The sequence below is a fragment of the Rhinatrema bivittatum genome, chromosome 1 (assembly GCF_901001135.1).
Source record: "Rhinatrema bivittatum chromosome 1, aRhiBiv1.1, whole genome shotgun sequence".
NCBI lineage: Eukaryota > Metazoa > Chordata > Amphibia > Gymnophiona > Rhinatrematidae > Rhinatrema > Rhinatrema bivittatum.
The window spans coordinates 736,995,384-737,021,097 of record NC_042615.1 but is presented as its reverse complement, the minus strand read 5'-3'; the positions used below and the strand labels follow the sequence as shown (position 1 = coordinate 737,021,097).

Genomic DNA, 25,714 nt, shown 5'->3' with positions numbered 1-25,714 from the left:
ACGCCCTATTCTCTTGGTTATCTGGAAACCGATGTGATATCTCGATTGAATGTCGGTATATAAAAGAAATAAATAAATAAAATAAATAAGAATTGGTTGCCGACTTCGTGACAAGGTTCAAGATACCAAGACTCCCAGAAGACCCTTTCAGAGTGAAGCTCGAGTTAAGTCCACACCCAGGCCTGTTCCTTCGGGTCCAGTTGCTGGTGAGGAAGAACCAATGCAATTAGGCCGCAGGCACCTGACGTCAGAAGCGAGAAGAACACGGAAGAAGTTGGGGCTTTGTATGTATTGTGGACAAGCTGGCCATGCTGTTCAAACATGCCCTATATGTCCGGGAAACTGGCAGACCTAAGTCCTGTGGGAGGATTTTTCTTAGGTCTTACTGCGCCCTCTCCTCCACTCTCTCTTCCTGTATCCTTGATCTGCGGACCCTTAGAATATCAGACTCTTGCCCTAGTGGACTTAGAGGCAGGAGGTAATTTCATTTTACAACGATTAGTGGAGCACATGCGGATTTCCACTACCACCATGACGTCTCCACTACTCTTATCTTCAATTCATGGAGAGCCCTTACCGGTTGAAGTAACCCAGCTCACCAAACCAGTATGTTTACGGACCGGTGCTCTCCATTCTGAAACTATCTCCTTCTTTGTTTTAGAGAAAGCCATGAACCCTATAGTACTGGGGCTACCGTGGCTGCAGCAGCTTATGCCTCAGTTCAATTGGGCCACTCTGGAACTTTCACATTGGGGTCCAGATTGCCATGGTAAATGTCTGATGGAGGTCGCTCCTATACCCTGAATGCCAACTACCCCATTGATGCCTGGGTTGCTGCCTCAATATGCATCTTTTCAAGATGTATTTTCCAAAGAAGCTGAAAACGTACTACCACCACACAGATCCTATGACTGCGCCATCAATTTGAAGCCTAACACTGAACCACCCAAAGGACAGGACTACCCCCACTCCGTGGTAGAAAATAAAGCCATGTCCGAATATATACAGGAGAACCTTCAAAAAGGCTTGATAAGACCCTCCAAGTCTCATGCTGGCGCAGGCTTCTTCTTTGTGGGGAAGAAGGATGGAACGTTGTGTCCATGTATAGACTACAAAGGTCTAAACAAGATCACTGTGAAAGACCGCTATCCCTTACCACTCATCTCAGAGCTATTTGATAGACTACAGGGAGCCAAAATATTCTCCAAGCTTGATCTCAAGAGAGCCTACAACTTAGTTCGAATCTGCTCTGGTGATGAATGGAAGACAGCCTTCAATACCCGGGATGGTCACTTTGAATATCTAGTGATGCCCTTTGGCCTGTGCAATGCCTCAGCTGTCTTCCAAAACATGATGAACGACATTCTGCGGGTCCTTCTCTACAAATGTGTCATTGTATACTTAGATGACATCTTGATATTTTCCCAAGAAATGACCACTTATCTGGAGGATGTCAAAAGAGTGCTGCAAAGACTCTGTGAGAATCGTCTATACGCCAAGTTGTCTAAGTGCAAGTTTCACAAGGAATCAGTGCCTTTCTTAGGGTACATTGTTTCTAACCAAGGTTTCCAGATGGACCCACAGAAGCTGGAGAGCATTAAGAAATGGACTCAACCCACAGGTCTAAAGGCTCTCAGACGATTTCTGGGTTTCACCAACTACTACTGAACATTCATCAAGAAATACTCCTCACTAACTGTTCCGCTTACAGCTATGATGAAGAAAGGTGCCAACATTGCCAACTGGTCTATGGAGGCAGTAACAGAATTCCAGAAACTAAAAGATGCCTTCTTGAGCAAGCTGTGCCTCTGACATCCAGATCCGACTAGACCCTTCATTGTTGAGGTCGATGCCTCTAATGTCAGCGTAGAGGCTGTGCTAAGACACGCCGGTGATTCTAAGGCCTTACACCCATGCTCATTTTCCTCCCTTCGCTTCTCACCAGTGGAGAAGAACTATGGAATAGGAGATAAAGAGCTCCTGGCTATAAAGATGGCATTTGAGGAGTGGCACCCTGGCTTGAAGGAGCACAACATCAGATCACAGTCTTTACAGACCATAAAAATTTGGAGTACCTCTGCCACGCACAGCACCTAAACCATAGACAAGCGAGATGGTCCCTGTTCTTCAACAGATTTGACTTTGTGCTGAAATACCGCCCTGGAGATAAGAACACCAGAGCAGATGCCCTCCCTCGCTCATTCATCTCTGAGGATGTTCCAGATGAACCGCAGCATATCATTGACCCAAATAGAGTTATCTTGTCAGCTACTCACCCAGTACCTGTGGGTAAAACCATCATACCCAAGAATCTAAGAAAAAAGCTGTTAGCATGGGCTCACGACTCCAAACTGGCTGGACACCCTGGTCAACGCAGAACTCTGGCTAAAGTGCAGAAGTATTATTGGTGGCCCACCATGAAGAAGATACATTCTCCTATGTTGCTTCCTGCTCAAATTGTGCCAGACAGAAACCACCACCCGGTCGTCCTTGGGGCCTACTCCAACCCTTGCCAGTACCGGATGAGCCATGGACACACATTGCTACAGACTTTGTGGTAGATTTACCACTCTCAGGAGGAAACAACATGATCTGGGTAACAGTAGATCATTTCTCAAAGATGGCTCATTTCGTGGCTCTCTCTGGCTTCCCCACAGCCATGGAGCTTGCAAAGCTCTTCGTCACACACATCTTTTGCCTACACGGCATGCCTAAGCACATTGTCTCTGATTGAGGAGCCCAATTCACAGCTAAGTTCTGGAAGGCATTGTGCAAGAAGTTTGATATCTCTCAACGTCACCTCAGCATACCATCCACAGTCTAATGGGCAAACGGAGAGAATGAATAGGACACTCAAGCAGTTCATTCGTGCCTATGTGGGCACTCATCAAAATGAATGGGCTGAACTGTTGCCCTAGGCTGAATTCGCTATCAACTCTCATCCAGCAACATCTACTGGATCAACACCATTTGAAGTTGTCTACGGACGATTACCAATTCCACCACTGCCACTTCCACTGTCAGTGTCGTCCCCGGCAGCTCAATCTACTGCCAAAGATATTCAACAACTATGGACCAAAGAGATGCTTCGTAAAGCAGGACAAGGAGCAAAGAAAGGCTATGATGCTCATCATTGCAAGGCTCCAGATTTCCAGCCTGGTGACAAAGTCTGGCTATCCACAAAGCATTTAAGACTCAAGCTACCTTCACCTCATTTTGCTCCACGCTTCGTTGGACCCTTTCCCATTCTCTGATGACTAGGCAATCTTACATACAGTCTGAAGCTTCCACCATCATTGAAGATTCATAATGCGTTCCATGTCTCACTATTGAAGCCACTAGTCTTTAGTGAGTTCTCAACCAAGACACCTGAACCTACACCCATTGATAAAGAAGAAGACATCGAATACAAGGTAGATGCTATCCTTGACGTAAGAAAGAGGCAGAGTATGGGAATACCTCCTGTCATGGGAGGGTTATAGACCTGAAGGAAACTCTTGGGAACCTTTGGCAAATATCATTGATAAAGAGATGCTTCATCTATTCCATAGAATGCATACTCAGAAACCAAGACCAGGTAGTATGTCTGGTAGGGGCCCTTTGAAGGGGGGTACTGTTGCGTCCGTCGGTCTCAGATGGCTTTGACCCTAGTGCCTCACCTTTTTCTCAGCTCTCCCCGCTAGCCTTGGGAAGATGGCTACCACCGCATCTGCAAGCCACACTCTCCGGCGTCCCTGGAGCGGCTATGGCGTTGCCTCCCGCCATGTTTCTCCCAAGGGTATCCTAGGGTGCGCGCGTGCTACCTATGTCTTTATTCCAGCTATGGTGCAAACCTTGGGGGGGGGGGTTCCCGCTCAAGTGACATCACGCCATCCTGTACTTGTTTGCTAGCTCATTGAGTTAGCAAGGATTGGTCTCGGCCGGTCTAAGCTACTCTGCCGCTTCCGTGCTGCCGCTGGAAGCTCTCTCTCTCTGCCCATCTGGGTATTGTCCAACCTGGGTACCCGCTCCTCGGGGGCCCTCTACTTTATTTCAGGTGCCTTACTGGGATCAGGCACTTGCTCCTCGAGGGCCTGCTCTCCCTGCCTTGGTGCCTGTACCATCTACTTCAGCCTGGTGGAATCGCCAACCTACAGCTACCATCTAGTGAGTAATCTAATTCTCAGTCTGTCTCATCTACAGCATTGCCTTGCCTGGGAAACCTACACCAGAATCCCCTATACGAACGTGGTGAGATGGGTTCCCTCTGCTGAGGATCCCGGGACTGCTACCTCTGGATCACCTCACTACTGCCACCTCTGGTGGTACACATCAAGCTGTACAATAAAAGATCAAACTCTGTGTTTGTGTGTCCTGAGTCTAGCCCAGTAATGTGGCTCCCCACGGGCTCCTCCCCGTGGGCGTGGTCATCTGCCACAGGACTCAAGAATCCACCCAAACACCGCTAAACCATTACATGGAGAAGAGCGGTTGTTGTCCCGCTTCATAAGAGTGGTAGCAGAGAGGAGGCTGGAAGCTACAGGCCGATTAGCCTCACTTCGGTGGTGGGAAAATTGAATGAGACTCTGCTGAAAGAAAGGATACTAAACTATCTACAATGAAGTAAGTTGTTGGACCCAAGGCAGCATGGATTCACCAGAGGAAGGTCCTGTCAGACAAATCTGATTGATTTTTTTGATTGGGTGACTAGAGAATTGAATCAAGGACGAGCACTCAGTGTTATCTATTTGGATTTCAGCAAAGCTTTTGACACTGTTCCACATAGGAGGCTTGTGAACAAAATGAGAAGCGTTGGAGTGATCGTCAAGATGGTGGAGTGGATCACAGACTGGTTGACTGATAGGAGACAGTGTTTAATGGTACATGGAATCTACTCTGAAGAGAGAACCATGTTAAGTGGAGTGCCACAGGAATCTGTATTCTGACCAGTTCTGTTCAGTATCTTTGTGAGCGACATTGTAGAAGGAATAGAAGATAAAGTTTGTCTATTTGCAGATGATACCAAGATCTGCAATAGAGTGGACATGCCTGAAAGGGTAGAGAGAATGAAAAGGGATTTATGAAGGTGGTCGAAGATTTGGCAGTTGGAATTCAGTGCCAACAAGTACAGAGTCATGCATCTGGGATGCAGTAATCCAAAAGAGCGGTATGAGATGAGGGTGGGTGCATGGACCAAGAGCAGAATATTGGGGTAATAGTTTCTGGCAATCTGAAGATGATGATACAATGACAAGGTGATAGATAAAGCCAGAAGAATGCTGGGTTGCATAGAGAGAGGAATAACCCGTAAGAAAATGGAGGAGGTGATGCCCTTGTGCACGTCCTTGGTGAGGCCTCACCTGGAGTAATGTGTTCAGTTCTGGAACCCTTATGTCAAAAGGGATAGAGACAGGATGGAGGCGGTTCAGAGAAGGACTACCAAAATGTTGTGGGGTCAGTATGTGAAAACCTATGAGGAGAGACTGAAGGATATGAATATGTATACCCTGGAAGAGAGGAAGTGCAGGGGTGATATGATACAGACCTTCAGATACCTGAAAGGTTTTATTGATGTGCAAACATCAAACCTTTTCCATTGGAAAGAAATCAGTAGCACTAGGGGTCATAAAATGAAACTTCAAGGAGGACATCTCAGAACCAAAGTCAGAAAATATTTCTTCATGGAGAGGGTAGTGGATGCCTGGAATGCCCTTCCAGACAAGGTGATGAAAACCAAAACAGTGAAAGAATTAAAAGGGCATGGGATAAATACTGTGGAACCCTAAAGGCTAAAGGATGGAAATGAAGAAAAGAGTGCATGGAGGAAATTGATGGTGTGGCAGTTATTACCCTTAACCAATAAGTCTTGATACTGTTGATGCAACTCCATCATTGCTCTCTGCTTCAGCGGCAGGGAGAAAAAGGGAATTGGATTCATTCAGCAGCTGAGGGCTCCAACTTTTATGGTCTGGGGAAACAAGTATGGGGGTAACTTGATGATGCGGGGGTTATTACCTTTAACCAGTAAGACTGATACTTTGATGCAATGAAGAGAAGAGGCATGGGGGTGGCTTGCGGGAATGATGGCTACTACCTGGAGATTAATATCCTTATTCAATAAACATATACACGGTTATTGTCCTTATTCAATAAATATACACATGGTTAATGTGACTCCAACATTGCTCTATGCTTCAATGGCAAGAGGAAATGTGGGAAAAAGGATTTGCATCCACAAAAAAGCAGGGGAGTAGCTTGCTTATTACGGTGGTTATTACCCCAAACCAATTAGCTAGATACTACACTTAGATGCATCTCTACCACTGCTATCTATATCGAGGGCGGGGGTGGAAGGGAAATAGAACTAAAAAGTTATTTAAAAGGGACAAGAGTAACAGATAAGTATGAAAAATAAGTGTGAAAGCTTACTGGGCAGACTGGATGGACTGTTTGGTCTTCTTCTGCTGTCATTTCTATGTTTCTATGTAACTGAAACATTGCTCTCTGCTACAATGGCAAGGCATAACAGGGAATTGGATTCAAAGCAATCAATGAGGTCTAGTACAGGAATCTAATAAGCACAGGGGTAACAGGGAATTGGATTCAAACAGCAAGAATGAGGGCTCTGACTTTTTTGGTCTGGAAAATAGATAAGCATGGGGTAACCTACACGGCACAGCACAAACTACCATAAGGTTACTGGGTAGACTGGATGGATCATTTGGTCCTTTTCTGCTGTCAATTCTATGTTATGTTTCTATGTTAAAGTTACGAGGCAAGGGACCCTGGCACACGCCTGGGTGTGTAAGTATTAACATGTTAATTTCAATGTGAAATCCAGGAATGTCCATGCCCTGCCCAGACCATGTCCATGCCCCACTCCTTTATTTCAACTTTTCATTTGTGTGCGTAGCGGGAATTATGTGCATATCTGGGTGGCTTTTAAAATCTGTTCGGTGCATGCTGGCCCGACATATTCATGTAGCTCCTGGTTTAGGTGCGTACCGGCCTTTTAGAATTCACCTGTTAGGTAGAAAGCTGAAATCCAGAACCTTCAGGGTTGCATTCTCAGAAATGCTCCCTATTTCATATATGGAACCCCAGAGTCATGCAGAGCTCCAGATGCGTAGATGAGACAATGGTATAGGGAAAAGGGTTTTAGATTTGTTGGGAGCTGGGGAGCATTCTTGGGAAGGGGGCTTCCATTCTGACGGGATGAGCTCCACTTTAACCAGAATGGAACCAGGCTAGTGGCACTAATCTTTAAAAAGAAGATAGAGCAGCTATTAAACTAGATGGGTGAAAGCCAACAGTCACTTAGAAGCACATGGTTCGGAGTGATGTATTATTAAAGTATACAAACAAAACAGGGAAGATAGGCATCCTATTAGGTTACAATAAATGGTAAAGTAACCCTGGGGCCTTTAAGTAAAGAACAGACAGAGCAAAAGATCCCAAATTATCCATGTCAACTGATAAGCAGATTGTTGATACAAACAAAAAATATACTTTGAAATGTCTGTATTCAAATGCTAGAAGTCTGAAAAACAAGATGGGAGAATTAGAATATAAAGCACTGAATGAAGAGGTAGATACAGAACCAATGTCAGGAAGTATTTCTTTACGGAGAGGGTGGTGGATGCCTGGAATGCCCTTCCAGAGGAAGTGATGAAGACCAGAAGTGTGAAAGACTTCAAAGGGGCATGGGATAAACACTGTGGATCCATAAAGTCTACAGGATGTAAATGAATGTGGGGAAAAAAAAAAGATTTGCATTCACAAAAAAGCAGGGAGTAGCTTGCTTTTTATGGCAGTTACTACCCCAAACCAAACAAGCCTGATACTTCACTTTCAATGCATATCCAGCATAGCTCTCTGCTTCAACAGCAGGGGAGAAAGTCTGATACTTCAAGCATACCCAGCTTAGCTCTCTGCTTCAACGGCAGGGGAGATAGTCTGACACTTCAAGCATATCCAGCATGACTCTCTGCTTCAACGGCAGAGGAGAAAGTCTGATACTTTAAGCATATCCAGCATAGCTCTCTGCTTCAACGGCAGGGGAGAAAGTCTGACACTTCAACCATATCCAGCATAGCTCTCTGCTTCAACGGCAGGGGAGAAAGACTGATACTTTACTTTCAAAGCATATCCAGCATAACTCTCTGCTTCAACGGCAGGGGGAATGAAGAAAAGTGGATCTATATACAGACAACCAACAAGGACTGAATTACATAGTCTGGGTAAACAAATAAGCATGGGTGTAGCTTGCTTATTGCGGCGGTTACTACCCCTAACTAATTAAGCTAGATATTTCACTTAGATGCAGCTCCAGCACTGCTCTCTACATTAATGGTGGGGGTGGAAGGGAAATAAAACCAAAAGGTTACTAAGAGCCAAGATAAACAGATAAGCATGAAAAAAAAAAAAAGTGCGGAACTTGCTGTGCAGACTGGATGGGCCGTTTCGTCTTCTTCTGCCGTCATTTCTATGTTTCTATCTCAGAGCCTTGGTGGAAGGAGGCTAACCAATGGGACACCAGGGTACAAAATTATATCGAAATGATAAGAAGGATCAAATTGGTGGAGGGGTGGCAGTATATGTTAAAGAGGGCATAGAGTCAAAGAGGATAAAAGTTCTACAGTTACCAAAATGGAGCTGGTGCGCGCACGTGGATACAGTGGTTTTATAACATATGTGCGTATCTGCACGTATATGTGCACATGTTATAAAATGAGCTACATGCACGTACATGTGCGCCTGGCTTTAGATTGACACACTCATGTACGTGCAAATACCGACTTGAGCGCGAAAGTGGGGAGAATTTTAGTAGATACGTAAGCCAACACAATTACCTGTTTCTCCAGTTCATTCCCTGTTCGCTCCAGTAAAGGAAAGGATTTCCTAAACCCCCTAGCTAACTTGCCTCCCTTTTACCCTATTAGCCCTGATGCTTAAAATACTGCTGTCTAGCCTAGTTATTTTATTACTTACACACCGTCCATAGCAGAAGTGAAGCTACGTGGTAGGGGACCCCAACATGTGCTTCTGCACGTAAATACTTACATGCAGATTTCATGTCACAAATTCGGCCTGCCCATTCCCCACCCCTTTTTGCTATCTGTGATTTATGCACTTAGCGGGCGATAAGCGTGTCCTTGTGCGATTTTAAAATCCGTGCGACACGCACCAGGCCAATTCATGTGCATATCTCCCGACTTTGGCGCGTGTAGGGGTTTTAAAATCAACCAGAATAGGGATTGAAATTCCATATGAGAAGGGTTATAAATAGCAGTGGGGGTGTACTTCCGTTCACCTGAATAGGATGAACAGATAGACAATGAAATGCTAGAAATTAGGGAAGCTAACAAAATTAGCAACACAGTAATAATGGGTAATTTTAATTACCCTGGCACTGACTGGGTGAATGTCACATCAGGACATGGCAAGGAAGAAAGGTTTCTAGATGAAATAAATGACTGCTTTATGGAGCAGCTCATACAAGAACCGATAAGAGGAGGAGCTATTTTAGATCTAACCCTTAGTGGAAGGAACACATGATTTGGTGCGAGATATAATAATATTGGGGCCATTTCGCAATAGTGATCATAGCATGACCAAATTTGACTTGATAACTGGAGGGAGAACATTAAGGAACTCTACTGTGATAGCATTTAATTTTCAAAAGGAAAATTATGCGAAAAATGGTTTGTAAAAAACTGGAGCAACTGCAAAGGTTAATATTTTATATCAGGCATGGATGCTGTTTAAGAATACCATCTTGGAAGCCCAGAACAGATATATTCCATGTATTAAAAAATGAGGAATGAAGGCCAAACAACTTCTGACATGATTTAAAGGCGAGGTGAGAGAGGCTATTATAGCAAAAAGAACATCTTTCAATACATGGACAAGGGATCCAAATGAAATAAAAACAGGAAACGGCATAAGCACCAGCAAACTAGATGCAAAGCATTGATAAGGAAGGCTAAGACAGACAGGGTCATTTATCATTAATCATTTATGGCCCTAACAGACGCGTTAAATAGCTCAACACACACTAGTATGCAAATATGACATTTGCTATGCAAGTGAGAGGAATTTGGACAGAGTTAATGGTAATGAGCGGTTCCTAACATCAAATACGATAGAGTAATGTGGGTTTAATGCCAGAAATAACTACACCTTTTTTCTGTGTGTTGTGGCCGCGTTAGCTGTGTGTTCCCAGGCAAATTTTTTTTTTATCACACGAGAGAGAGAGAGAGAGACCAATATGTCACTTTACTATTTATACCATTGTAAGAGGGGGCACTTTTAACTCAGTGTGGGAGTTTGGAGGGGTTGGAGGTAGGTTTTGGGGGGGGGGGGGAAACAGGTTTACATACTCAGTAGGAGGTGTGAATGGCAAAGTTGTCATCACTGAAGATTTTCTGCTATTTGAATCGATGAAAGTTGCATTCTCTACTTAGCTTCAAACAAGCTAGGCAGAGAGTGCAACAAGCTAGGTAGAGAGTGCACTGTACAAATCATCTCCTCTTGAACCTTTCATCGATTTAAATCTTCCTTTTCTGGCCAGACCGGTAGAAAAAGTAAGCTTTGTGTGATTATTAGACTTTTGCAGGAGGCTCGGATTCTCCATCCTCACCAGTGAGGCTTTAGAAAAGCTCATGACATCAAATCTGTTTTAGTGCTCTGGTTAATAGTGTACAATTACATGCACATCGAGGGGATTTTCTCCTGGTTTTCTTAGATCTTTTCACTGCATTGGATGTTGCCATCCAGAGCATCTTGCTACAACCTCTACAGGCATTGGTATAAAGGGAATAGTTGGTGAATGGTTTACTTTTCTTTTGACTGACAGAACCCAGTTTATTTTATAGGCAAATATGTATTCACATCCAAAAAAGCTTTTTTGCAGTGTTGCTTAGGTTTGGTCCTGTTGCAGATTCTTTTTAATATCTATCTGTGGCCCATCTGTTGATTTAATCCAGACTTTCAGTACTGAGTGTAATTTGTTTGCAGATGCTATTCATATCTGTAAAAAGTTGAGACAGACTAAACTACTGCAGTTTACAATGTATCACTTTACTTAGATGCACTGACTTGGTTGAAAGACCATAAAATCCATCTCAGTCCTTCTAAATCAGAACTGTTCAGTAGACAGAATAGGCCCCATTTGACAAGTAATAGATATGGTTTTACAACCTAAGAGGCCAATGTAATAAGCTGGGCTAACCCTAGTGTGGCATTTAACTCCTGTTTTAGCACACGGTATTCTGCGCTAATTTAACCCATGTATGTAGTAGAAGCTTTTGCAATGAAAAATCCCATACTAAAACAGAGGTAACAATTAGCACTAAGATTAGCATATCTCCATGCAAATGCCATAGTAATGACCTATTAGGCATTTCCTGCAATGCAGGGAGGTGCACTCTGGGTCAGACAGCCTGATGCTCATCTTTTTTGTTATTTATAATTTTATTGAGCATATATGCAGAAATATATAACAATAAACCAATAGTCATATCCAGCATATTGTGAAAGTAAATATAGAGTTATAATGAGCAAAAAAAACCAGACAAAAATACTCAATACAGTTTTCAACATTCCCCCGCCTCCTACTCCCCACCTTCTGCCCTCTCTCGCCCCCCACTATATAATTAAGAAAAAAAAAAGGAAGGGGATAAGGAACCATGTATATAGCTAACTCTTAGATGGATTGTAGAAAAATACTTAAAAACAGGTGCCCAAATATTCCGCACTTTTCCTTCTTTCCCCCCAACTTAACAGATAACAATTTCAATTCCACCCGTTTATACACCCCCTCTGACCAATCAGAATATTTGGGTGGTGCAGATTTTCCCCAAGAGGGCAGCAATGTCCTTTTTCCGAGAGCTAGTAATTTCATCCCCAAAGCACATTCCCGCCCTCCCCAGGCCTCAATAGGCCAAAAGGACAAAACAAATATTCGAGGATCATCAGAAATGTTCACTTAAAATATTGACTACCTTCGATGCCATAAGGGCCTTCTGTACCATAGGCATCTGTGAATTGATGCACCAGTCATCGAGTGTCATGGACCTTGATGTGGCGGAGTAGCGGCAACAACCTCTAATATCCCAGGACTGCCATTGAACGCCATGGTACTACTCGATGCCATCAGAGCCCCCTTTGATGCCATCAATGCCATCGATGCCCAGGGGCTATCGATGCCATTGATGTCATTGATCCCATCGAAGTGCATGCAAGGGCCATCGAGGTGAGTAGTCTCGATGCTGTGGTGATCCTTGATTCCATCAAGGTACATAGCCCGGATGCTGTGGCCGCCTTTGATGCCATCGAGGTGAGTGGCCTGAATGCCCTGGCCATCCTCAAGGCTGTTGCGGTTCGTGGCCTTGAGGCCAGTGCGATGTGGAGCTGCCTCGATATCATCGACACTCTCTGCCATCAAGATGCTGGGCTGCCATGGAGGCCATTGGGTGTTTTAGCCAGTGATGCCATTCGTTGCCACTCTCAATAATGTCAAGCACCATCAAAGAGTCACTAGGATTGCCACTGAGCGCCCTAGTCACCCTCAAGGCTATCGATTGCCAGGACCTGAGAGCCTTCGAGTGCCACTGACGCCTTCTGGTGACAGGGGTTTTTGCCTTGGATGGACTTGGTTCTGTCGAGCACCTAGGTTGCCATCTACTAAAGGCACCCTGGACTGCTGAGGCATCCAGGCACAGTGTTCCGGTACCCTCAAGGCCCCTTTGCGGTATCCAGATGGGGCACTGAGGGGCATCAGACTGTCTCATCACTGGCCTACAGCTATTGGGTGCCATAGATGCTGATGATCTCAGGGGCCCTGAGCTGCTGGGATTGGGGGCATTGGAGACCCTGCCTGGCTTCATGCACCTTTGGTGCTAATGAGTTCTAGCGAGGCTATCATCAGCTATAGCTGCTGGCAAGGGATGCCATTGAACTCACTGTATTGATGTCCTTGGATGTATTGGTGAGCCAAGAGGAGCCATTGATGGTGCCAGAGGACATCGGTTCCTTTGGGCATCGATGAGGCATGTTGGGGCTGCAGATCCTCTGCCTGCAGGTGCCCCTGGCATCCTCGGTACCTCAGGTCCATCGATGTCTTCGGGCATCAGGGTCTCTATTGGTTCTGCTGGGCTCTCTATGTCCGCGGTTGCATGTGGAGTGGGGATGGAACTGTTCAAGACATGGTCAAGAGCCGTCGAAGCCCTGGATGCCACATCATTTGGTGCCATTGATGCGATCCATCAGTGAGCGTGAGAGCGCTATGGCCCTATGGGTTCCATCAACATGGTGGGCACCAGAAGATGCAGTCAGATGCCACAGAACATGACCACATAGCACCAGTGGCACTGTTGGTCACCATGGACTTTGCTGCTGCCGTTCCATGAGGGAAACAGTGTGAGCCATTCCCGATGCAATTTCAAGGACTGTATCCAGCCTCTTGGAGCGTTATCAGGTACTTGGGGATACCAGGGGCAACGCCATAGAGCGCCACCCACCACCAAGCCATCATCAGATCCCCAGTGGTACTGGGGAGCCATTGTCAAAATGTTCCTATTCACTCTATTGGGAATTAGTGTAGCACAGCATGAGCGGTCAGGTGTGGCAGGGCATTTACTCTAAGCGTCTCACGTGCTGGCAGGTGGCATTCTCCTTGTCTGTGCAGTACACAGCATGCCAGGGTTCTGCCATCATCGCGTCAAGGTATTAGTCTCCTCATCTGTTCTGTAACTGGCGAGGAAGGCTGCCATCACATACTCTGTGATTGCTTTTCGGCAGTGCACTGTCATCAACTCTGGTGGTGCTTGGTCTTTGCTGTGCCTTGGGATTCTAGCCACTAGCACGGCAACTGAGTTTGTAACTGTGCCACTATCCTTAGGATGGGATACCACTGTATGAGTACCAGTCAGTGTGCTTTTACAGTGGAAGTCACTATTCTTCCAGTTGACGTCTACTGTGTGTGTGTGTGATGTGTGTATCCCTCGTGGTGAGCACAACAGGTGATGTGCCACAGCCACAGGTCTGACCTAAGATTGCGTCTTTGGTTGAACTCCTATGGGAGTGGATACCAGTAGGGTAATGTTAGGAGTCTTCCTCTTCCTTAGAAGAGGAATATCTCTTTCGATCCCTCTCATGTTAAAAATTCACTTTGTGGGGAAGTCCTTGGGCTCTGTCCCTTGCAAGTTTATCGCTGAACTGGAGCCTCGATTCTTATGAATCAGTGCATCTCTTTGTAGGCCAATACCAGGAGATAGCAGCGGCAGTCACTGGACCAGTTTTTCTGGGGTCCCTCCATTGATTACCGTGGTGGCCTACCCCATCTGAGGGTGGCTGCACATGGCAGATTGGTCGCTTCTGAACCTTAGCGCTTTTCTTAGGTCATCTTAAGGCACAGTGGGTCTAGTTTGTGAGGGAGCCATTCCAGAATTGGTCTCCCCATCGTACTAGGAGTCTCATCTTCGGTGTAGATTTCTGGTGAATATTAGAGATTTCTCCCACCAGGAGTCACCTTTGATACCTGAGGAGCTCAATAACGCTGGCAGCCACCACTTACTCCTTGTGCTTGCGTCCTTTTCTTGCCGGGCCCTCCCCCCCCCACCCCCTTTTGCCTTTGTTCCTCCCGCTTGTTACACTTTTCACTTGTCAAGTGACCACACCAAAACATTTGTTGGTATAAACAGGCCGCAGCTTTATTTTTCATTAACATACTCATAAACTTCCTTGGGGCCACCCGAGCCGGTATTCTGTCCGTGACTGCCCGCCATAACCAAGCCAGGCGTCCTTTAGCCCTGGGCCCCCGCCGAGTCCCCGCTCCCAGGCAGGGGTCCCGCCATTTTGGCACATTTGGCGCCCCGCCTTTGCACCCCCTCTGTGCGGACCGGCTCCCACGCCGTCCGGTGATGCCGCTGGCACCACTTCCAATATATCCCCCGGCCCGGGTAACCGCCTAACACCCGCCACCAAGCTGCGACAATCACCCCAACATTACACATATTGTTTTCCTAACTAACAAGTAAGTATTCTGACTAATGCCTTATGCCCATTTGCCTATCCCTCTTGCCCCTTCTTTTTATTTTTTGGGTGGGGTGGGTGGGTGTCGTCTGGGACCCCGGAGCAGGGAAAAAGGGCCTGGTCTCTCACCTCGCGGCTTTTTAAGGGGGGCGCCGCGTCATCGGCCCGTGCCGCTGTCGCCCGCCGATGACGCGGCGTGCCTGTCGCCGCTGATGACGCGCCCCCTCGACCCGAGGCATCCCCGCCCCCCCCTTGCGGCCGCCGCACATTGCCGGTGGCGCGCCGTTATGGGGGCGGCTCGGCCAGTCGCCCGAGCCCCCCTATTGAGTGTTCTACATGGAGGACTACTATTGCCAGTCATTCTCGCCTGTGGGACCCTACCTCAGTGAGGTGGGTTCTAGTCTATCTAATTGGCAAGTATGCCTTTCAACCTATCACCATATCCATAGCTGAGGGAGCTGGGAGACAAGGGACCCCGCAACAGAGGTGCCACTCTTCGGTTGCAGTGGCTTGCAGTCTATATGTCCCATTTTAGGGATAACCCTGTCTGCGAACAGGGAGTCCTGGTTCATGCAATGGTTGTTCAGTTTACTGTTTACTGCCTTCTGTGGGACGTATATGTAATCATGGTGGAGGTATTAATACCTAATGTACACACGACAAGTGCAGAAAGTCTCTTGTTGGCCAAGTAATATATTTATAAACAGTCTTTTAGAGAGTTCCCCGACACAGACCCCGTGTTTCGCCAGTCCGGCTGCGTCAGAAGGGACAAAATTTAATGCCACCAACCTGTTAAAAACAGAATACATATGTATCGACCAAATGAACAAAGGGGTCTGTGTCGGGGGACTCTCTAGAAGACTGTTTATATACAAGTGGAGCTGCTAGATCTGAATTGATACAATTAATTAATTAATTAATTAATTAATTTATTTATTTATTTTAAAACTCTTCTATACCATCGTTGAGTTGGATAATCATCACAACGGTTTACAAAAAGGCACGATAATGAAACAATATGAGTGGTATAGATTACAGATTAACCATGTGCCATCATAGAACGGTAACAATTTAGTATAAAAAACTATGGGCTAGATTTTAAAAGCCCTGCGCGCGTAAATCCTCCTGGATTTACGTGCGCAGGGCACTCGCACGCCGGCGCGCCTATTTTGCATAGGCCGCCGGCACGCACCAAGCCCCGGGACATGCGTAAGTCCTGGGGCTTCGTAAAAGGGGCGGGAGGCGGCGTGTCCGGGGTGTGTCTGGGGTCAGGGGGCAGTCTTGGGCGGGTCAGGGGGCGTGGTGACGGTTCAGGGGCGGGCTGGGAGGGCGGTCCCGAGTCCCCCGGCACTGTGGCCTGTGCCGGGGGATGCGAGGCGGCACGCGCAAGTTACGCCTGCTTCAAGCAGACGTAACTTGCCCAACAAAGGTGGGGGGGGGGGGGGGGGTTTAGGTAGGGCCGGGGGGTGGGTTAGGTAGGGGAAGGGAGGGGAAGGTGGGGTGACGTGGAAGGAAAGTTCCCTCTGAGGCCATTCCAATTTCAGAGCGGCCTCGGAGGGAACGGAGGCAGGCTGCGTGGCTCGGCGTGCGCAGGCTGCCGATTTTGCGCAGCCTTGCGCGCGCTGACCCCGGATTTTATAAGATATGCGTGGCTACGCGCGTATCTTATAAAATCTGGTGTACTTTTTAAAGATCTACCTGTTTGTGTGTAAGTTAAGCTTGTTTGTTAGGAACATATTAGGCGGTTTTAATTTAACATTAAAATGCATTTGTAGGTTACAAGTAATTACTTCTAGTTTGGTGTGTCCTTATCCTTCAACTGTTTTTTTCCTTATCTTTATCTCTGTATAAAGCTTGTTTAAATAGCCAGGTTTTCAGATTGGTTTTGAATATTTTCAAATTTCTCTGCAGCCTTATTTCGAGTGGCATGGTGTTCCATAGCACGGGGCAGCCAGTGACAGTGCTCTTTCCCTTACTTGCATGAGGCGTGCTGATTTGACAGAGGGGACAGTTAGTAAAGCCTTATTAGCATATCTCAGGTTTCTTTGCGGGACATGTACGCGCAGTGCAGTGTTAAGCCAGTCTGCTTTTTCATCGTGGATTAGTTTATGAATTATACATAGTGTCTTATATTGTATTCTTTGTTCAATTGGGAGCCAGTGCAAATCGACGAGTGTTCCGGTAATGTGGTCATTCTTTTTTTTGCCAGTCAAAATTCTAGCAGCTGAATTTTGTAATATTTGTAGTGGCCAATAAATATATTACATGAACAACAGGAGACTTTCTGCACTTATCGTGTGAACACTAATATTGCTGAGTACAGCAGCTGCTCCAGTAGCGGTATTTTGGTATTAATACCTAAGCCAGGTTGGTGGGCAGTCTGATCCAAGATCACACTGACCATTCCCTGGTACCCTTAGGGTTTCCAGCCCAGTGAAGAAATCCTGTTCGACCTGGGTTTGCACTTGCAGCATCCTGGCTTCCTGTCTCTTGGTGGAGTGTTTCTGGATTTCTTTCCTGGGGGATTCATCCTCAGCTTCAGCTATTCCAAGCAGGCTGAGGGCTCTATCTCAGTGGTTAGGAATTTTCAGCTTGGAGAAGAGACGGCTGAGGGGGGATATGATAGAGGTGTTTAAAATCATGAGAGGTCTAGAACAGGTAGATGTGAATCGGTTATTTACTCTTTCAGATAATAGAAAGACTAGGGGGCACTCCATGAAGTTAGCATGTGGCACATTTAAAACAAATCGGAGAAAGTTCTTTTTCACTCAACGCACAATTAAACTATATTTGTTGCCAGAGGATGTAGTTAGTGCAGTTAGTATAGCTGTGTTTAAAAAAGGATTGGATAAGTTCTTGGAGGAGAAGTCCATTACCTGCTATTAATTAAGTTGACAGAAAATAGCCACTACTTTACTAGCAACAGTAACATGGAACAGACTTAGTTTTTGGGTACTTGCCAGGTTCATATGGCCTGGATTGGCCACTGTTGGAAACAGGATGCTGGGCTTGATGGATCCTTGGTCTGACCCAGCATGGCATGTTCTTAAGTGCTTATGTTCTTATGAGATACAATCTAATGACTTGTCCAGTGGTCTACCTCCTTGTGTTCTTCGCTCCTTTTGACTTCCATTTGGAATATTGAGGGGAGGGGAAGAAAAGCTAGGGCATTCTTGGTACATCTTAGTGTATGCCTGCAGGAAAGTTACACCACTTTTTTCCCTATATTTTCGCCAAGTTCTGGCCAGTACTGTCTTTAGTTTTTCTCACTTCACTAGGTTGTCCAAAGTGCTTTTCTGCTCAGTTGAACTATCCTGTAGACAGGATGGATAGCCCTGCCCTTGATAGGGTGTAGTGTGGGTGAGCTTCAGACCTAACTTATCTCCCTGCTCAGAGGTTTGAGATAGCGATCCCATTCAGGGATTGCCTTTCATCCCCTGAACCTCTTCATGCTGCCGTGCATGGTCCGCTATGTTTGGTAATTTGGCATATAGGATCTGTTACATACCATGCTGTTGTTGCTTATCATTCTTAGAGCATTGCTTTGATTTTTCTGCCCATTGTACCTACCAGCAAAATGGAGGAACACTTCTGCAAATGCATTCTGTCCTTCAGATGCCAGTGGACCAAAGTTTTTTTCTGGAGAGCTCTCAGGTCCCAGTTGGGTTTTTGGTTATCTTGTAAAACCGAAGGAAACTATGCGATCTTCTTCCAAGAGTCCTTCTCTTGTTTACATCTCTAGACTTTTTCCTGTATCCAGGAGGTTCTAGACCTACTGTTGTTGTCTGGGTTTACTGATCTGAAACCCTGCTTGGAATTTTTCTGTGATGCAGAGTATGTTTCTTGCTGGCACTTGCATCACTCCCCTGCCTTAGGTGCCTCTGCTGCACATTGGGATTTTGTGTCTCAGTCTGTTTTTTTGTTTTCTTTTTGTAGAACCCAACTCTTCCCGCCTAGACCCCTTTGTGTGTTGGCTACCTCACAGGCAAAAGGTTGAGAGGAGGTGCTTTTAGCACTGTGCAGTTTCCTTCTTTGTCCTTCATGGACAGCCTATAGCTTGGAAATCAGCCATATGTGAGGACTACCATCCTGCTTCTCCTCAAAGAAAACAGAGTTTCTTACCTGTAACAGGTGTTCTCCGAGGACAGCAAGATGTTAGTCCTCATGAAATCCACCCGCCTTCTGTGGGAGTTGGTTTCTCCAAGTATGAGCTATATCATGGATTTAGGGAATCTGCCTAGGGGGCAGGGTGATACCCTACATGTGCAGCTGTAGTTATGTTTGAAAGTTCTAGAATCTTTGAGATCAGCATTCCGGACCGGGTCTCCATATGATGATGTCACCCGGACCGGGGTTCCATCTGATGAAGTCACCCGAACCGGGAATCCATCCAATGATTTCACTCATATGTGAGGATTAACATCTTGCTGTCCTCGGAGAACACCTGTTACAGGTAAGCAACTCTGCTATCACCTTCAGTCGAGTGGGTACTGAATAGGTATGTATGGTAATATGATATTGCTGTTCTGTAATATCAAGGGATCGGGAGCATTTCCATATATCTTTTCAGATATAATCCCATTCCTCCACTTACATCTCCATACCTAACACCTTTTTACAAGCAACTATTACCTTGAGTGGTTCATTTGACTAGGGCCACTGCTTGTCCCTATATATCTGGCTCAAGCAACCCATCACACTTTTATTAACAAAAATTGCCTTCTCCACCAATTTTGGACCCCTCACCACTGTGTCCCTTATCCAAGGGCTGCACACCATATTTTCACAATTGCAAAAAGGCAAAAAATGGAAAGGAATGTAGATGGAACTGCTCACGGAAACCCTGCCATGAACAGAAAATGTCCTGGGTAAATATTGGGAAAAGAACTTAAGGATAGTGTGAGTTACTTAGGCTTTCCATGTGGCCTGTCGACCGTACGATGTGCTCTGTCAACCAAAATCACCAGCGCCATGCTTTCAGGCTGCAGCACTTCAGATAAGAAGCGTTTGACAAAAACAATCATATCCAAAGTTTCTTCTCCCTCCGGGATCCTCATGACACACACATTGCTTCACTGCAAGTGATCCTCCAGGTCAGTTAACTTCCTTTTTAACTCCACCACTTGCTCTTGTAGATCTTGTAGAGTTTGCAGCATTAGGCTCCCAGTCTTCCAGATCAGAGAAAGCTGTTCCAGCTACCCGGAAGGAGAGCTTATCCTATCATCCACTCCTTAAGGGTCTTCATATCTTTGAAAATATCCTCTCACAAGCCTCAGATCTCTTTCACAACTGTATCCATTTGCAGCTCAGTGTCTTTTGAGACCTGGCCTTTCCTGCCAGTCATATTGTCAGCCATGAGCATGTCCCCAGCTTCCCCTGAATCTTTATAATAATCTGTAATCTCGCTAGTCCATTCACCGAAATTGAATCCTCCAATTCCCCATAATTAGCACATATGCTCACCAGAGGACAATTGTAGTCATGGGGTTACGATGGCTCTGAAACAGATGGATGAAATAGGGCTAGCGACGGAGCATTAACAAAGAGCAGCTACCTCCATAAGTGCCTTCTAGCATCCCCGTGCCTATCTTTTTACCGCAAGAAATTTAACTCCTGGGTCTGAGCAGGAGTTAAATTGGTTCAAGTTAATTATTCATAATTGGTTCAAGTTAATTATATATTTTTTAAACTGAGTGCTGTTCCCATAAGAGCTAAGAGGGGATAACCAGAAAAATGCCTCTGAAGATGGCTTTCTGTTGCTTTTTGCTTTAGCCAGGCTGACAGGGTAGCAGCTGGGAGTGGAAGAATAGGGAGCTGCCCTTTTGATCTGCTGTTCAGGGCTGAGTGGTGAGAGAAAGGAAGCAGTGGCCTTTCTAGTCAGCAGCATTGTTTGGGCCAACTGGTAATGGAATGCTACTGCAGGAGACAGGAGACAGTTGAGGAAAATAGCAACCAGAAAATCACTGAGAAAGGAAGGGAAGCAGGTAGCCGTCTGCTCCGCTAACTTTTCACTTAACTCCCCCGGAGACATACTCATCCTTTTACTGAGGATTTGCAGTTTAATGGCATTCGTTAGTTTTGGGGGTGGTAGGAGGACGTTTGACTGTCATCATTCAGTGGAGAAAAAGGTCCTGTCAGTAGTTAATTCATTGCTTTTAGTTCTCTGCCATATTAGTCAGCTACTAGAGATATTTACTATTTAGCCCTAAAGTTTCAGTTCAGTTTGTATTTTTTGTTTGAGGGATTTCTTTTCATTTAATGTTTTCTTCTGTTCAGTTCATTTGCTAAATTAAAAAAAAAAAATTAAACATGAAAACATTCTCCCCTACACCAAAATAAGGGCCTCTGGTGGCCCTGGCTGGCCCTTCCTGGGCCAAAAAATTGACTGGCCCAGTGCTGGGGCCAGGTCTGTGTCCTTCTTTCCCATTTAAAAGTACCAGCAGTGGGGAGCTACTACCCAAGCCCCCACTTACCCCCTTCCTGGATTCTGCTGCCAAAAGGGCAGAAACAATGCCCACTTGCTCTCGCCTGGATACTTTGGCACTTTAAAAATGGTGCTTTCCGCCTGGATGACGTCACCAAAGGACCTGGGTGGACGTTAGTGGGCATTCCTCCTTCTTGTTCGACAGCAGGATCAGTGAAGGGGGTAAGTAGAGACTGGAGTAAGAGCTCCCCAGCCCTGGCACTTTTAAATGGGATTGGTCAAGGGGAATTGAGGGATGGCTCAGGGGTAGGGTAGATTAGCTTTTTGGCCTGGGAAGGTTCAGGCAGGGCTACCAGAGGCCCCCTTTTTTTTAAATGCCACAAATATGAAAATACCAGAACAATTTCAGGTATTTTAATAGGAGGCTATTTTCAGTTTGTTCTATTCAAAACAAATTGAAACTGGCCGCATTCGTTGAATTATTGGCATTTGTTAGAAACAAATGCACATCCCTAACAGTAATGCCTTCATCTTGAGAGGAAGGATCTGACGGCTGTCTTACATGCATTAGTCACTCATTGTTTAGATTACTGCCATGTTCTCTATCTATGTATGCCATAGATCTGTTTCGTGCAATTCCAAATCATGCTGAATACTGCTGTAAAATTAATGATGAGGCTAAGTATATTGATTGTTTTTTTATATATTCTTTAAGACTTGTACTGGCTACCTGTTGGGAGCAGAGTGAAATTTAAACATTTGAGTATGATATTCAAATGTCTTAATCAATTAGTCTTGTATATCTGAGCAAATTGTTGCAGGGTTACCAACTGGGTAGGAGTCTTAGCCTTTCTCAACAGGCATAACCAGTCAATCTTTTGTTGACTTAAGCAAAACTTACTTTGACCCATCATCAGCTTTTAGTTGTATGGTAACCATCTTGTGGAATTTGCTCCTGCTAGAACAGGGGTTCTTATCTCAGACCTAAGGACACACCGAGCTAGTCAATCAAGGTTTCAGGATATCCACACTGAATATGCATGAAAAGATTTGCATTCAATGGAGGCAGTGCATTCAAATCTATCTCATGTATATTCATTATGGATACCCTGAAAACCTGACTGGCTGGGTTGAGAATCCCTGTGCTAGAGATTCGATTTGAGAGTAATTATTTGGCTTACAGGAAAAAAAAATCAAGGTCTGGCTGTTTCTTCAAGCTTTTAGCTTGTGCAGGGGTTGGCAACTCCTATTCTTGATTGCTGTAAGCTGATCTGGTTTCCAGGATATCCACAATAAATATGCATGAGATGCATTTGCATGCAGTGGAGGGAGTGCATGCAAATGCATCTCATGAATATTCCATGTGGCTATCTTGAAAACATGACCAGCCTGTGGCACTTGAGTGCCAGAGTTGCCTACCCCTGAAATAGTGTCTTATAGTTAATGATTGGACAAGTGGAGGAATATGGATTATGATGTGTTGGATGGGTTTCAAATTTGTCTAGTGATTGGGGTTGGGGGCTGGGTCATATTTTGTACTTACTTTTTGTCTTTAAGTTTTTAGTGTGGGGAATTTTGCTGTGTTTTATCAATCTTTCCTGGACCCTAATGATCCTATGCTCATTGGGTGTTAGTTGTTGGGAGTTGCTGGCAGGGTTGGATTTATTATGTACTTATTTGCATGAGATTTCTTTCATTTGTTGCATGTGGGTGGAGCAGTGTTTTCCTATCCTCTCTTGGAGGTACACCCAACCAATCTAGTTTTCAGGATAGCCAAAATGAATATGCATGAGATAGATTTACATTTACTGCCTCTATTGTATGCAAATTTATCGCATACATATTCATTGTGGCAATCCAGAAAACCCAATGGGCTAGGTTGCCTGCAGGAGAGGGTTGGGAAACACTGGTGTAGTTTGTATTCTGTATCAATGCTGTTGTTTTTATATACTCTGCCTTGGGCCTTTTCAGATAAATGTGGATTATCAAGTAAAATAAAATAAATATAAATAAACATTTACCATTCTAAGCATTTAAAAAATTGCATGTTTACTTATATTTCAAACCTTTCAGCATCTTATGAATACACCTATGAATGATAGAGTAGTAATATTTTTTTGTAAACTGCTGTTTTCTAACTCTCATTTTTTTTTTTTTTAGTGTGGCATATTCAGTGCATGTGTCTGAGGATTATCCAGGTAAAAAGCAATGCTTTTTTCAGATCATTCTTGAGAGTTTTCTAATTATAAAGGGCCTGATATTGAAAGCACTTTCAGCACTTGATATCTGGATGAGTAGGACTGAATATCAGCGGCTGCAAGATAGCTGGATAAGTCACTTATCCCTCTATCTCTTAGGGGTCGATGCAATAATTTTCGCGGAAATCGGGTGCTGACTTCTCAGCGCCCGCTTTCTTAACGCACGCATGGCGCCCCCAAGGGGGGCACCATGCAATACGCAAATTAGGGGTCACGCTAGCAAGGAGGTGCTAGGGTCGCTTGCATGACCTTAGCGCCTCCTTGCTAACACAACCCCGCGGCAGCTGCCGGTTATGAAGACCGATAAACTCGGCGACCGTTTTTATTACTGGCAGATGGCTGGTTATGAAAACCGACGCCGAGTTTACCGGCCTCTGTCTTCAATAACTCAGCGGTCTGCCGAGGTTTTTTTTTTGTTTTTGTTTTGTTTTTTACTGAAGAAGTACAGAAAAGCAGTTTTTTCTGCTTTTCTATACTTCTTTTACATGCGCTCAGCTATTAACGCCTGCTCCAGGCAGGTGTTAGTATCTGAGCGATAATTGTGCGTCTGAGACGCACATTTAATTTTTTGAATGCAGGGTGAATGAGTAATAGCCTCATTCACCTGCATTTGCATGTGAGGAGCGCTATCTCATTCACTCCGCGTTGGATGAGGGTTAAATAGGCGCTAATCCCCCTATTGCATTAGGGGTGGATTAGCGCCTATTTAACCTGTGTCCAACAGCGGGTTAAACAGTGCGCTTGTGTGAGCACACTGTATTGCATCGGCCCCTTAGCCAGCTAGATAGAGGGTGGGCAATGGGCAGATCAGGGCAGTTCTATATAGCTGAATAACTTATTCAGCTAAGTAGTGATATTTAGCCTTAGCTGGATAAGTTATATGGGTAAGTTATATGTGCCAACAAGCAAGTTTAACTTAGCTGGATATAACTTGTCCTGCTAAGTAGTGACTTATACGCAGATATTCAGTCGCATAGCCATGCTGCTGAATATCCCTTGTAACTTAGCTGGATAAATCATATACAGCTAAGTTACTTAATAGCCAGCTTTCAATTTTGATCCCAAAATGTCTCACGAGTGTAACTGAGTGCAACAAAATCATTTGTTTCTTTGATTAACCCTCACTTTTATCTTATATGCAATCTTTTTCTCCCTGTGTTAATACAGAACTTGTTTTGGTTTGTAATAAATTGTAAGAGTTTGTCTTCTTGTGATATGGCCCTTTAAAGACAGCATTCGACTGCCTTTTTAAAGACTGATATTGTGCAGATGGGAGTTGCGCAATAATAATTCTTGACTTATTTGAAATGTTTGTCCTCAAGAAGGCTGTTATGTGATATCTAAAGGGCCCATGGGTTTTCAGACATCTGAAAATCACAATTATGAACAGTAGTGCCATATTTTTGTTTCCCTCATTGTTTAGGGCACCGTACTAGAACGGAAAACGACAAGGATATAAGACGTTGGCTTCCATGCTCCTACGCTGTTGTGACTGAAAAACACTCAAGTCCCACACACCTCTTGATAGAATTTTTTTAACAGCACCCAGATGCACACTCATAAGAATATATTTTTTAATGTAGTCAACTTTTTTTTTATGAGACAAATCATGAGGTGTTTTTTTTAAATGCACTTTAGAGTATTGTTTAACACAAATTGTAAGGATTAAATTGTATATGTCAAGATTCAAGAAGGTTAATTTGGAACTGAATGAGAACCCCTAGAGTTGACAAATTTAATATAGTATAACCATAAGCTTTAAATGTATTGGAATGAAGATAACACATGAAATACTGCAAAATCATTTGTTTAGCAGGGATGCAGCTCATAAAACTTAGTCCAAGCAGTTGCTTAGTGCCAAGAGTTGGGTGTTTGCAGATGCCTTTAATTGAAACAAAAACAGTGTATAATATTTCCCCTAACGTGAAACACTTAGATTTCTTCCTTGTGTTTACCTGCACTTTTCTAACAAGTATTTCTAGGTTCAGTTTGAAGTAGTATTTATTGAGCACATATA

At 44.8% G+C, this 25,714-nt stretch overlaps 1 protein-coding gene across 2 annotated transcripts in view; it reads left to right on the top strand.

Moving 5' to 3' along the window:
* PARP8 (poly(ADP-ribose) polymerase family member 8) overlaps window positions 1–25,714 on the top strand; it is a 451,712-nt gene that overhangs the window by 98,098 nt on the left and 327,900 nt on the right. For both annotated transcript variants that reach the window (XM_029577668.1, XM_029577676.1), the window contains exon 4: window positions 23,600–23,637. In XM_029577668.1, coding sequence (XP_029433528.1) covers window positions 23,600–23,637 — 38 coding nt within the window. The remainder of the gene's footprint in view (window positions 1–23,599; window positions 23,638–25,714) is intronic.